The sequence below is a fragment of the Tribolium castaneum genome, chromosome 4 (genome assembly GCF_031307605.1).
Source record: "Tribolium castaneum strain GA2 chromosome 4, icTriCast1.1, whole genome shotgun sequence".
NCBI lineage: Eukaryota > Metazoa > Arthropoda > Insecta > Coleoptera > Tenebrionidae > Tribolium > Tribolium castaneum.
Genome location: NC_087397.1, coordinates 4,794,849 through 4,809,337, shown reverse-complemented (window position 1 = coordinate 4,809,337; position 14,489 = coordinate 4,794,849). Strand labels below are relative to the sequence as shown.

The following is a 14,489-nucleotide window of genomic DNA, read 5'->3' as shown; positions in this document are numbered from 1 at the left end:
CAAAGTTTTCATCTTTATGCCAAAATTTACATTGCCGATAGATGGTAACATTATAGTTTTTTATTATTTCTTGTGCTCATTTTTGCAAATTCGTACTCAGTTTTTTCAAAACAATTTAACGGATTCTGATGTTTACTTCAGACAACATGTTTATAATTTCGGCCACTAAAATCCTCTCTGTTGGAACTTAACTTTTACTTTTTTATTTTTTTTATTCTTTACTTTTCTCAACGTTTACATTATCTATCATTAGTTTCCACCGGACATTTTTGAGGTAATGGATGCCCACACCGTTTTGTCATAATTAATTGCTGGGTCAAATTTGTTTACGGAATCATATTATTGATTTTGGCAACTTATAAACAAACCTATTTGAATAGTAATTACATATTGTACTAAACTTGCGTGGTTTAGATAATTATTGAGTACGTTGTTCAAAAAATCAAAATAAGTGGAGTTCTAGGTCGTGCCGAAAGTTCGACTGCTAGAAAAAAAAGTTGTCACATATAATCGTGAATAAAAATGATATGTTATTCGTTTGAATGATTATGTTTGTTTAAGTAGTGGTCAAAATAAAGATTCAATTTTTCAAGTTTAAAGATTCGTGATATGTTGTTATTAGTCACGTTTGGTAACACGTATTTTAAGTATAGTTTCCTTGATTTCCTTGTAATTTTCTCTAGGTAATAATAATTTGTTCATGGGCAAAGGGTAATTCTAGTGTTTTACACTTCGCCAACTGGAAAAAAATACTCAATATCACACAGGAGATACATACAATAGCAAATAATTTTTGTTAGGTATGTAAAACTAGCCCAATTTCACTTGGGGTAAAATGAATAATTGATGTTTAATTTACGTAAATTGGTTTTCCGAGGAAAAAGTGCAATCAAGTTATTTAAAAACGACTTTTTAATTTCTCCGTAATACTTCTAAATAAAACATTTCGTTTTTAATTCATGAAAATCTGTCCCAGTCCCGGTGGAGTAAACATTAATCAACTTTTAGAAGTTTTATTTCAAGACGTATTGAATGCAAATTTATGCAAGAGTCATTCTAAACGCGGTAAAACATAAATTTAAGAAAAAACGTTACATTATGTTGGCCAATTAGGTCGAGTCATGGTGGAAGGATCTTACTTGTTGCACGGGATCGTGCCAAAGTCAAGCAAAATGCAGTGTAAAATCCCTGCAAATGCAGTCGTGAGTGAAAATAAATATTCCAGATTGAATGGAAGAGGCGTCCGTTTAGGTCGGCGCGTGTTTTTTATTAAGTTTAGCGAGCTTTTTACAAAGCAATAAAATTAGTGGTATTTTCTCAGTTCGATACAGTGGCACGCGATGATGCTTCTCGTCTAAAGATCAGAGATTACGATAGAGCTTGTGGCGTGCTTTACGCTCATTTTCTCGGATTACGGTCGTAAAGTAGGTGCCGGCATTCAAATAATGCACATTTTGTGCCGCAATTCGATGTGTTTTTTGTGCTTGTTTGAGCGAATTTTAATAATGTTTTGTTCTGTTACAGATTAACGCTAAACGGAAGCTCTTCAGCGAGCACCGAGTCTAGTTCAAGTTGATAGTCTCACCCCGCCGCCGTTTTATCTGTTGTGCAACCGTTGACAATGTAATCTTGTTATAATGATCTCGTGTTATGCTCATTAATAATTGTTTGTACAGATATATGCTTTTTATGTCTAAAAATTAACAATATTTGCAATTTTAGTTGCATCCAATTCTCGTTTCACTGGTGCCATTTAACATTTAAGTTCATAGATGCCAATTGTTATTATGGTTAGGGATTTATGTTCGGAAACGGTCTAGCTTGGCAGCTCAATATTCTCTGAGACAAAGAACATTTGTGTTTTTTTTTTGTTTTTCGATTACATAGGAAATTTTTTAAATTTGTAATTTATATTCTAAGGCGACATTTTAATTATGAGAAATAATGTAATATAAGAGTTAATATAATTAATGAAGCAGCATTGCGAAGTGTTAATATCGTCGACGTTGTATATAGTGTTAGATTTAGGTGCTTTGCGTACCTTTGTTGAGTTATTTTTATTTTTATTAATTTTTATAATTCATATTCATTTTATTCTCGTCATGTCGGTACTGGTCATAAAATCTACATTTTATTGCCAAGTAGGCAACAAGTTCATCGTCATTTTTAGAATAATTTTTTTACTGTAATATTTGTAAAGTGTTTGATGTATGATTGTACTATTAAATCAATGTTTTTGACGCTTATTTTCAATTTAAAAACAATTAGTTCAATTGATTACTGTCTTTTTTAAGTTGGGTAAGTGTTGCGTTGACAAACTTAGTTACTTATGCCTATAATTGAATATGTATTGATGTGTATAATTTACGAAGAGGCGAAATGTAGATGCAATTTCATATTAGCTCGGGTCGGTCTTTGTGAACATAGGTCTCATGTACATTTTTCATTTCTTTTAGCGTCATTAAAGAAATTATTTATATTTAGAAATTAATTTTTAGGCATTCTAACGTTGTATGCGTTAAGACATAGTCAATTATAATTTTTAAAACGCTACTTGTCAATTTTCACAATATTGTGTACCTACCTGTGTATGTAAAACACTCAACGCAAAGTGTATATTTTTGGAGTTCGTTTCAACATGAAAATAGATATTGTGCATATCTATGGTTTAGTTTGTCCACAAAACACTGTACTTACATATGCACATGCACATGCAGTGAGTGTACAGTGATAGCCGCTATGTCAGGTGCCTCAATTTTCTTTAAATTCGTTAATATATTATTATAAATACTAATTTTAAGAAAATTATTATATATTATAAATTCACATATTGCTGTTTCACAAAAATAAATGAAAAAAACACACACGGCTTTCATTTCACGCACACCCACCACCTCGCCTAAATCCGCTCAGAAGGTAAGTAGCCATTTCTATATTCAAATAAAAAATTTATAATTAAACAAATTAAAAGGCATATTTTTCCCCAAGAAGCAAAAACAGTATATTTCTCTAAGCTTGTGAATTTTTTCTGAATTTTATTTTTTATTGAGTAATAGTTAAAAATTTAAATAAACGTACGTAACTGTGGGGCTTCTGTTGTCCTAAATAGAACCGAGCTTACCACAGTGTTTTCGTACGTGATTACGTAAAATATTTAGACCCAATTAAAATAACGCGAATCGCCAATTAAAATTTGAAGCTAAAAAACGCTAAACACTCGACTAAAAATGATTTAGAACTCGATTTCTTATTTTACGAAAACTGGACTATAGTGCTTCCCAATTTTTTTACGTATCAAAAAAGCAATCGAATTTTCCAAATAACTTTAATTGAAAGTATTAAGCGGGAAAATGTTGGCGGTATTTTTGGGAAGCAGGGGGCAATCTCCTTGCTTAATGAATTGTGTAGCAACTTAATTATATTTTAAAAATTGGTTTCGCGTTGAGGAAGAAAAATTATTGAAAGTTGGTCTGAAAGAGGCGTCTTGAAAATATGTGCGTTTCATGGCGGGGGAATGTTAATTAGATTAATCATTTGTTTTTGCGGGAATATTCCGGATCAGCGATCTTAAATATTGTGGATAAATCACTTTACTTTATGAACGAGTGGTAAAAAAATTCCGCAAGTTTTCAATTAGCCGATTAATTAAACGACGCGGAGCTTTCGGCTAATGTCCGCGTTAATTCTTTTCAGTGCTCAGCATCCGTTACTGAACCGGGAACAAAGCCTTCGCCCGCCATTGTACCGGAAGTGACGCTGACTGATGATTCCCGGCAAGCAGTTTGAAAAGAATTACGCTCAAAGAATAAGCAGATGGATGGATCTCCGATGGGTGCAATAGTGCTTCTGCAGCAGCCTTTTTGCAAGCCAGGAAAGACGATGAAATATTGTACTCTTGTATCTACGCTAATGGCGCGTTTGCCTCAGATTTATATATCGTTTCAGATTTCAGATTTAAAATCAATTTCAAATACCATTGTGAAAATCGCTCCCCGCTCTTTCAGCGAGCAAGGTGGAATGGCGCTCGGCCCGGAAAAAATCAACTGTCCTTCTAAAAGGCCACTCCATCAAACGTATCAATAAACAGTTAAAGAGGAAACACAAAAAGGACGAGCCAAGTTTATAACAAACGAGCATAGTTTTCGCAATAGAAATATAATAAAACGCTATTCTTGACAAAACGGTCTTAAAGCACCGATATTTCAGGTTGCAGTTTTGCTGATATGAAACTTTTCGCATGGTCTACGCTTTTATTTTAGTTTATCAGCTTTAGAAAATACTCTAACGACTTCGATCCCGACACAAACTTAAATCTCTCCTGCCGACCACCAAATTTATTAAAAGAAATTTAATTCAGGTAGTCAAGATTGAAGAGTGGTGCTTTTGGTGGTCGGACGGTATGGAAATTGAGTTTGAGGGATTTCTTAATTAAATTTGTCTCGCATAATTCTCTATTTTTTCCCCAGTCTTTCCGGCCGTTAGTCTCTCTTTTCTTTTTCTTTTATTTCAGAAGTAACTTCTCTGACTCGAACTTCTCGCCTGTAATGACGAATTGCATCAGCATAACGAGTTTGCCAAGAAAATTATTAAACAGCCAACTAGTTAAGAAATAATTCTTAATCAGCTTGCTTCTTATAATAGGTACACATTTTTCATCTACTTCCGACCCTATTTTCACAATAATTCACAACTTTTCCACCAAATAACCCAAATTTCCGTCCACCATTAATAAGTTCTGCCAATTTATCCAAAAGCTTTTACCTGCAGGAACAGATAAGACGAGAAATTTATGGCAGCCAACAATATAAACATAACATCAGATCACGAGATTTGCAATAACTAAGAAACTTTATACACAAATATATTTCGAAGTTTTGTCAGGAGAGAGGATGACGGAGCTTTCGGGAGCTAAAATCTTTCAATCGAACGTAATAACAATACAAGGACACGAAACATTTTCGTTTTATATTGATTTTAATACCGATAACATAAATTTTCAGTTAGCTGAAATCGTAAGGCGTACTTAACTTAGTCGCCGTTTATGTCTGAAAATTGAGCATTAATTTAATCATTTTATATGAGTCAGAAGTCGAAACAATTTAATGAAGTAAAAGAGGCTGCATCTTAATTCGGCGCTTTTCTCTTCCAACTTTTTCTCATTCTCCTACATTTTCTGCTTTTAATGTAAAAATATTAAAGTTTGACTTGTGCAACTCTAAATGAAATTGAGTCTGTCGTCGACTTCGTCAAAACTCGGAACTTTTAATCTAACACCTTTTCAAATAGACGGGATCTTACGCCAAATTATGCCGTATAAAGGAAAAGTTTCCGAATGACAACAATTAAATTCTTCATTTTTATATTAAATATCAATGCGTGTTGTTCAGTTGTTAATTATTATAAAACAGTGTTTTTAATCGAGTCTAGTGCAACGAAATTTGTTGTAAATTTTTTTCTTTTGTGAAATTTTATGTTTATATTAATTCTTCGTTTTGAAAATAAAACTATCTTCTACGAGCGTAGTTTCTTCTTTTCCTCACTGCCCAATTCGCTTTTTTTTTGTAAAGTTTTCACGTTCTCACATGAACTGGAGGACGCAAATGCATTCTCCAGAAAAAAATATTTATTTAAACATTTAATTTTTTCAAAAATTTAGTGTAAAAAACCTACTAGATATGGAGATTTTAATGCGAGTATATTTGTTCTTGTTATGTCAGCACTTTTACAAAAGTCTTTTTTAAATCATTTATTGCTGGAACATCCACACAAACGCAAATATAACTTTCAATTCAAAATCAATCGACTGGAATTAATAATCATCATCATTAACCATTTATGTTGACTTTACGAATCAAAACAAATTCAGAAAACAGCTTTATCCCTAATTACATTAATTAACATTTTTTGGCTTTGAATCTCATTAATATTACAAAATATTTACATTTAATGTAAATATTTTGAGACCGATGTTTAATTTTCCTTGAAAAAATTTGCACCCAGATGTGGAAGAAATCCTTTTCAAACTGCAATAGTTTACAAAGTTTTCTTCGTAGCAGGAAATTTGACGACGACGTAGAAACCACACTCCCAGTGTCTAAAGTTTCAGGTCTGTCTAGTAGATCGCGCTCTGTGTTTAAATCCTTTAAAACGAGTAGCTGCGCAACAGGGTTTTTGGGGTATTATCCTTATTTTCAGGGTAGTCCTGTTTAGTCCTATCGGGAATATTTTACAGTTCGGTCAGATTTTGTTGACATATCCTTACAGACATATCTAGAGCTTAGTGACAGGAACTCTAATATTAAAATTTTATGGTGAGTTTAAAATTTTTGCTGCCGATACTGAAAATTATTAAAACTTTGCCATCTCTTCCATTTAATTTGTTTGAGCAGAAACGTAAAGAAACAGACTTTTTTACTTCGTTTACTTTTTGGTGTTTGTGATGGGTACTATGAACTTTGTTTTTTAAGCAGTCAAATACATTTTCCGCCTGGTTTAACTTCCTTTGTTCAAATAAACAGGTACATTTTATATCCCTTGCCGGCGAAAATTTATAACTGCCTTTGTGTACACCGAGATAATTCATACATTTTTTTTCAAACTAAAAGTTTACTTCTTTCAGAAGAAGCTGAATAAGCACTCAGTTATTGGTTTAATAACTTCAATATTAGCGCTTATTCTAAGTGGATAGAAGAATAAGTAACATAATTGAAACAAAAAACTTATAATAGCGTCAAGGGCTGAATTAATTTGAGACAGAGATTTATTGGAAAACTTTCTTTTTGACAGCAACTTACTTTAATTATGAAAGTATTTTGTGCAATCCAACTTAAGCCGGATTTAGCTTTTTTCTCAATATCCAGCAGTATTAGTCAATTTTACAAAAGTTTAGCATAGACTTTTCGACTAAAAAGACATTTGAACGAAAATCGACAATACGATTAAAAGCTTGTCTGAAATAAAATTTTCTCTCGTTTCACATTTTTTCAACAGTTTATCGAACGTTGTTTTAATCAGGAATCATACACGCCTGCAGGGCAGGGAAGCTGAAAGAAAACAGAATTCATAGATCTGTTTGATGCCAAATAACATTTAAAGCAAACAAATCTGTTCGGGATAATTAATATTTCCGCTTCCCAAAGATTTAAGCTTAAATTTTCATGATTTGAAAAATTAATTCACTACGGTTTGTAACACTTAATTCTCGCATTGTTATAAAATGATATTTAGAATAGAAAGTGCACATTGCAAAATTAGGGGTTTCATTGCATTCTCTGCCAATAAAGAGGCAATTCTTATTTGATTTGACAATAAAACCTTTAAAGTTAATTAAGTTTAAGCCCCAATAGAAAGTTAAGCAACTCAACGCATTTGCAAAACTGCACAAACTAAATTGGAGATTTCGCAGACGTTGAGGATTTTGCTGATTTTACAGAAATCTTTATTATAAAATACACACAAGGATCTTCGTATGTGTAAAAGCTGCATACAAAATATTTCAATTAATTATTCAAAAAGTAATACGATTCTCATACCGCATTCAGCTGATATTACCTAAGTGAAGTAATAGTTTTTTTATATAATTTGTCAGTTTCTGTTCCCGAATCGGCTTAAATTAAATTGAAACTTGTTAATTAAATCATAAAGTGTGTTTAAGTTTAATGAGAAAGTGATAAAAAGTTGGGGTTCGTTTTATGCAAATCCATTTGAGTTCGACTTCGTTCATTCATAGTCTTCGACTATATACTAGGATCAATATTGAAATATCGTGCATGATTATTTCCAATTATAAATCGATACGCTGGTGCTTTTCTTCCCTCCAAAGCCGGTAAAAACTAGCTCAGCAAATAAAACATCCAACATGCTTGCTTTCTAATTTATTTCAGACCAACGGTTTGAGGATTCGTCGTGTAAAACCATTTTACACTTAACTACTTTCAAAGTAATTATCGTCATCACCGAGTACTTCTGTTGCAAAATGACACTATTTGGGTTATAAACCGTGATTAGCTCTTTGACCGGAGATTATCTCCTCTGGAAAAATCGATCGCTTGCGTCTTTTTCGTGTGAATTCCATTTTTTAATTGAGTTTCGGTGGCGTCTAGAATTAACAATCCAGGCCTCGGCCTCATTAATCTAACTCTTATCTTTTTGTGTGTAATAAACGCACCTAATTAAAATAATAGAAGCCAGGTGTTGATAACGGAGGGTGGAAAATGCGAATTAATTTAGCGTAAACGTGAAAATTTGAAATTTTTGATCGGTCGACCCTTGCTTTGTTTATTTTATCTTAAACCGGGTAAATTTACAAGGTTTAACTTGGAAGCTACAAATTTAATTGGTTGAATTTACAACATGTTGAATCATTCTGAATTTATGTTCTTTCATTAAACGCTCCTGCTTATTCCTGCGAGGTCGCTTAATTTGGCTAAAATTATAATCTTTGATGTTTCGCTTCGTGATATTTTGAACACGGTCTTGTTAATATTGAAAGAGATCGAAGCGTTTGCTCTTCTTCCGAAATGATCAGTGACACGTAGCGAGTTAGTCAACTTCAGAGTTCATTCGCGAGTCATTTCCCCAGGAAAAAGAAATTATCGGCTCATTATTACCAAAATGTACACAATTAAAACAAGTCATTTGACGATAGTTTGGTGCAAATTTAAAGAATTTGAAAGTTTTTTATAAATTATTACTTTTTGATGCATTGTAATGATTGTTATGGAGTGTGGTTTTAACAAGCGATTCAATTCTAATAACAGCAACGAAATGGTGGGAGCTTATTGTTCAGGAACATGTAGCAAAATTTTAACAGTTGTAGCAAGTGCTAAAAATAAAGAGTTTTGATATTAATTCCACTTATCTCTTTATGTGACCTTTCCCTTGACCGTTTTATTGTTCTGATATTAAACGTAGTGTTTTATGTCACCACAATAGAGGTATTATGTAGGTGGAATTGGAATATATTTTATTGAACAGGACCTCCCAAACAGTCTAGGAACATAATATTGTTATTAACGACCTTAATACCTAATTAGATACTTTATGATAAATCTATTCTACCCAACATTCAGGCCTAAATAGTAATTGCAATTAGAGTACTTAGCAAAATATTGATTTCGGGATTAATCTTCATTAATTAACCCTGCTGTCTTTGTGACATATGAACCGGTTATCTGTTACTAAAACATAATGCGCCAAAATTATCCTGCGAACAACCGAATAAATTCTTCCCTAATTGGTCATCGCAATAAATGGTCCATTATTTAATTTTACAAAGTTATATTTTGGGTCAATAATAACGAAGCAAACTTTGTATAACGTGTGATAGGTAAACAGGGGTGACAATCATATGGCGTATAAGGCATTAAAAAGTAATGTACGTATCACAGGGCAAATAATGCAGATATTTACAACGTTCACGTCGACATGGAACAAAACCTTTCACACAGTTCCACCCTCGGCTTGTTTACGATCATGCAATTTTGTGCAAGTTTATGAATACCCTTTGTTAATAAGGGTAGGGCAACGCTAATTATAGCAAACGACTAAACAATTTTAAAAAGTGATGATTGAGAGTGTAGGGATTTAAATTTAAGACGAAATCTACGTTTTCACCACTTGTCTCGTGGGCTTTGAAGTCAAATACAGTGGCCATATTTCGACGAACGTGGAGCAGGTAATAATAAACATTTCTCAGTCTACTTTGTGATAAAACTTGCAGTTTGCATTCAAGAGAAATTTCGATGGCAGGGCTTTATTGTGTGACTAGACATTACGGTTGTAAGAGCCTCACAATATCGGCTTGTACAACATCGACTTTACATTGAAAAAGTGTGATAACATCCTCGCCATTTTCATTGATGATAGTGTTCAGTATTGTGATTTTTTGTAAACAAGATGGGCTTGTTACAGTAAGATAGGTGATGCTATCCCGATGGCTTCCAGGCCAAGATAATGTTCGCTCTTTCCGAGGTTTTTCTTCTTTCAAAAGGAAAAAATTGTTCCACCCGCAGCAGCGTTGCTGTTTTCCTAGATATGCATAATTTGAATATATCTGTGTAGCTGAATGGATTTTTGGTGTAAGTGCGCCGTGTTCCTGTAAATTTAGGTCTGAAGGGTTGATTTAGGCCTTGCAAATTCTGTCGTGGGCTTTATCGCTTGTCACGCCCCAATCACTGCAGTCGTCCATCACTATTCTCAGTTTGCGCTCACGTTTCCAGCGACAGGACGTCCTGATTGCTGGTGGTGGCAGCGCACAAAAGGCCAAATTCTTCCGGGAGAGTGTCCTTATTTGTCGAACATGCAATGATCGATTTTTGCGAGAAGGACCTGTCTTTAATTAAACTTCAACAGTCGGAGATTGCTTCCTAATTCACGTAAAATGCTATCAGATTGCTGTAGCGGATGGTTATGCTCGTTTTTGGTGTGTTACGCTTTAGATTCACGGATGCAATGAAGCAGGCCTGACGCCACCTAATTTTCCCCACCATTAACCTAACACCCTCGTAAGTTATAACTTGGCAACTGCGACCTCTGAGGAAGGGCCTACGAGTGGTGTGTTATCTCGGAACGAGTTCATCAGACAGATGCTCCTGCGTTTATTACATTCGACGATAACGTTTTTATTTTTAAATTCGGTTCGTTCCATTTGATTCATCTTCGGAGACCGGCGTTCCTTTTAAAGGAAGGTTTTCAAAAGCTAGGACTATTAAGCTTTGCTAACTTTACAGCCTTCCGGATATGCACCCCCTGATACAAATCCGGACATTTTCAGGGAAAGTTGAAAGGTTGCTCAAAGCTGAACTCAATAAAACTAATAAATTGACACAAGGTGACTCTTGATCTCATCAGATGAGTCAATCGTTGGCGAAATACGTTTAGAAGCATCCTCTGAACAAACATTTTCGCTGTTTACACTCAACACCGTAAAATAGTTTACCATGAATCACGTTTTTCCTGCAACGTAAAAAAAGGCGTAACTCGATCAAATTACGTGTTCCGACTAATTTACATGGACTATGAAATAATATCACGAAGTGGGCAGAATTTACTGACTTCATTTTGTATAAATTAAAATACAAAAGCAAGGAGAGGCACCTCCATGAATGTAATTGTCTCGTTCACTCAGCAAACATTTCAGGAGTGTTACAACTGAGCAAATAAATCAGCCTATTCCTGCTGAAGACTCAGCAGGTGCATGATATTGAAACTGCAATCACCGACTTGAATTTTTCACAGTGGGAGAAAATTGAATATGTTCTTGTTATCAGTTCTGAAATCGGCTTTCAGTCCGTGCCTTTTTCATTTCTCTTTGTATAAAGAAACAATACAAAAACGTCAAAGACAAATTGGTTAAGGAATTTCGCCGTAAATCAGTGGCCTAAGAACGGCAAGTCGAATTTGCTGACTGCGCGACTTCATCTTAAAGCGCTTTTCTCTGCAATATGTCAATCTCCCGATCTGTCAAAGCTCACCTTTCTCTCAACAATTTCAATGCTGAGTAATTGGAACCTTAATCCTGATGAATAAGTCGAAAAATAATATTTATGGCCCGATTTTCATCGGTGATTAATTGAAGACTGTGAAAAATGAAAACTGTATTGAAAAATGGCGTGAACAGATTTAGGAAAATGAGCATAAATTTCTATTCGACGTTTCCCTTTTAAAGTAAGTCAGCCGTTGGCGATGTAATACTGGCGTCAAAAAGGCAAACACGAGCGACATTAATAAAAAACTGGAATGTGCTTCGCAGATATTGATTGCCTTGATTAAAAATTAAACTTAATCTAACTTTGTAAATACACACTAACTAAAATCAACAGTTTGGTTCGAAGAAATTCACAGCAAAACTTTCGGTCCTTTGAGCAGTGGCTGGCTACAAGTGTTGAATACTGAACCTAATTTCAAAAAGACACGAAAAAAATTCTTGATGATATTCAACCTCATTTCTGGAATGCAATCGTCCTTAAATGCTCTTAGATGACTAATACTGTCAAGAGACAAAAACTGGTCAATTAACTAGTTGTGAAAAATCAAATGATGTCATTTTTTGAACGAAAAACAACCACTAAAATTATTTATTAATAAGATTTTCCATTGCAAAATATCCTTGTGTGTCTGAAGATCTGAGTCGATTTGGGAAAACCGACCTAAGTAGGATATGTCGTACCCTGAAAGCTTCTTGGAAGTTATCTTAGCCATACAGCTTGCATTAAAAGATAACTTATTAATAATTCAGTGGGCTTATTAGGTAAGCCTATTAAAATAATCTCCCATATTTTGGTCCCAGCTTTTTATGGATAATTTTAAGGTAATTAGCGCGGCGTATAATTAATCGAATTTTTAAACTGTTCATTTTGCTGATTACCATTAACACGTTTGTTTCATTTACAGGTTTTTAGTTTCGCTTTAAATTGGTGAGGATGGGGAAAGGCGACAAGCGAGGAAGTCAGCGTTCCGATAGTGGTATGAAAACCTTGCATTAATTAATAAAATCCGATTTTAAAAGAAACGAAATGAATCGATATCTAAAATTAGAAGTAATAATGGAATTGACATTCCGAAAGTTGCGGCTGGGCCCCTTCTCCTCGATGTAAATGCAGTAAAATGACGTGCTATTGAGGATTATATCAACGGATTTCGGCTTTCAAATAACTAGAGAGGAGTTAAACTCGATTACGTGGAAGTACGTCATCGGACTACCCTTGCTCTATTCGACCCAGCCCGGACTGTCATTTCGCCATCCCCATAGCTACCTTTCAGGGCAAATATTTGAATTATTTTGGCAAAGCTTTGACTCGGCGATTTTAGCCAGATTACATCACCTACCAGCAAATGTCATTATATCAAAAATTGTGGCCTGCGATTTTCAAACCGCACGGATTATCCAAAGATCCGCTTGCTCATTACATTTTACACGACCTAACTGATTTAAGAATGTCACTTTCGTGTGAAACACGGATGAGGCGGTCCACCGGCAGGAGTTTGTGTGAATGCAGTTCGCGAATAAATTAAATTCTCCCAGACCGGAAAACGCTACACCTTGGCGGGGCTCTTAAACGGAGATAAACGGAAATAAACCCATTACATTACAGCCCTCGTAACTTCTTATTTTATCGCAAAATATATTATGTGAGAACGTAAGCGCGCCGAGTAATTGAATCATAATTTCTCCCCGTACTAGCGTAGAACAAATAATACATTAAATAGCGATTATAACTTCGATTTCCCTCGAGGTGTGTAGTAAGTTGGCAGCTTTGAACGGAATCACGTAGATGGTACACGAAAGAAGCCGCACTCGGATTAAATCTCCAAAGGCCCAATAAACTGCTTAATAAATAAGTTCTTGTCAAAAACGTGCCATGTCTCTGTCAGTCCGCGACCTGCGTGAGACTTTCACTAAGACAAAAGTGCATGCGGTTTCAAGTTGCACAAAACTTGCTGATTGCCGATTGGGGTTTTGCGGTAACTCTTCAACCGCTCCAATAAATCGTCACGACGTTTCAGGAACTTGACTCAGGAGCAAATCGCGGAATCGGCGGCCGGATTCGATTTTAAGCTCACACGTAATTAGCAAAGTTAAAAAGTTAAAAAATACCTAACAATTACAATTACTGGGCGAGAACATGCGAAGATAATAAAGTGATATTTGTTATATCAGCAGGAATATTGCTTCCAACGAGCTAATGCAGTAACAGCTATAAAAGGTTACGAGATGCACATGAGATAACAATGGAATTTTGAACGCTCTTAAACACCTGCCGGATTTCTAATAACCTTCAATACTCAAACTCGTTTTATTTGGTGTAATTGCACGGCGAAATAGTTGTATTTTTATTAATATTGCTCGATTAATTGACGTAAACCGTACCAATTAAAGCTTTCGGGATAGTGGTCTTCAAATCCCAAAGTCCCCAAGTTAATAGAATAAATGTAACACTGCGGTGGCACAAATACGCCGTTTCTGTGCTTTCATTCATAACTAAATAAATAAAAATACCCGCGTTCTACTCTATTGTTGATTAATTTACACTGGTAGAAAGTAGTCGCAAGAGATTTTTAATTCAATTACTCTTAAAATCAGCGGTGAGTACATTAAATTATAAATGTGGCACAAAGTGAATTAGGTGTAAATGATAAATTTACTTTAATCTGAAAGTGTGAACCGTTCATAAATAAAAGATAAGTGAAAAATGATCCAAAGTGCCACTTTTAATTTCACAGTTGTGGCAAAAGCTCGCTTTCCTCAAACAAATTTTCTCATTTTTAGGGTAATCGACAATAGTATACATTTTTAGTGGAGACTGTAACTGTGGGATTGTTTCTTTTGCTTTAACATTTAACGACATTTGAAGACGTAATAATGAAGGTAGAGAAATTGTAACTATTACTTCTTGTGGGTGCGTCGTAAATCACAAGTTATTGTTATTTTAAATATGAAACCGAAATGAATAAAGCTTCCGCACAAATTTCAGAGCTGATGAAACTTT

The 14,489-nt window shown here is 34.6% G+C and overlaps 2 protein-coding genes across 3 annotated transcripts in view; both read left to right on the top strand.

Annotated features, from left to right (window-relative positions):
- The window catches only part of foxo (forkhead box, sub-group O), a 68,132-nt gene extending 65,270 nt beyond the window's left edge, over window positions 1-2,862 (top strand). For both annotated transcript variants that reach the window (XM_008202979.3, XM_970107.4), the window contains one exon: window positions 1,525-2,862. The gene's annotated coding sequence lies outside the window, so the exon portion shown is untranslated. The remainder of the gene's footprint in view (window positions 1-1,524) is intronic.
- A 3,321-nt stretch (window positions 2,863-6,183) lies between these two features.
- Window positions 6,184-14,489, top strand: part of LOC664107 (uncharacterized protein) — a 28,270-nt gene continuing 19,964 nt past the window's right edge. The window contains exons 1-2 of the mRNA XM_008202802.3: window positions 6,184-6,311; window positions 12,394-12,465. Coding sequence (XP_008201024.2) covers window positions 12,423-12,465 — 43 coding nt within the window. The 5' untranslated portion in view covers window positions 6,184-6,311; window positions 12,394-12,422. The remainder of the gene's footprint in view (window positions 6,312-12,393; window positions 12,466-14,489) is intronic.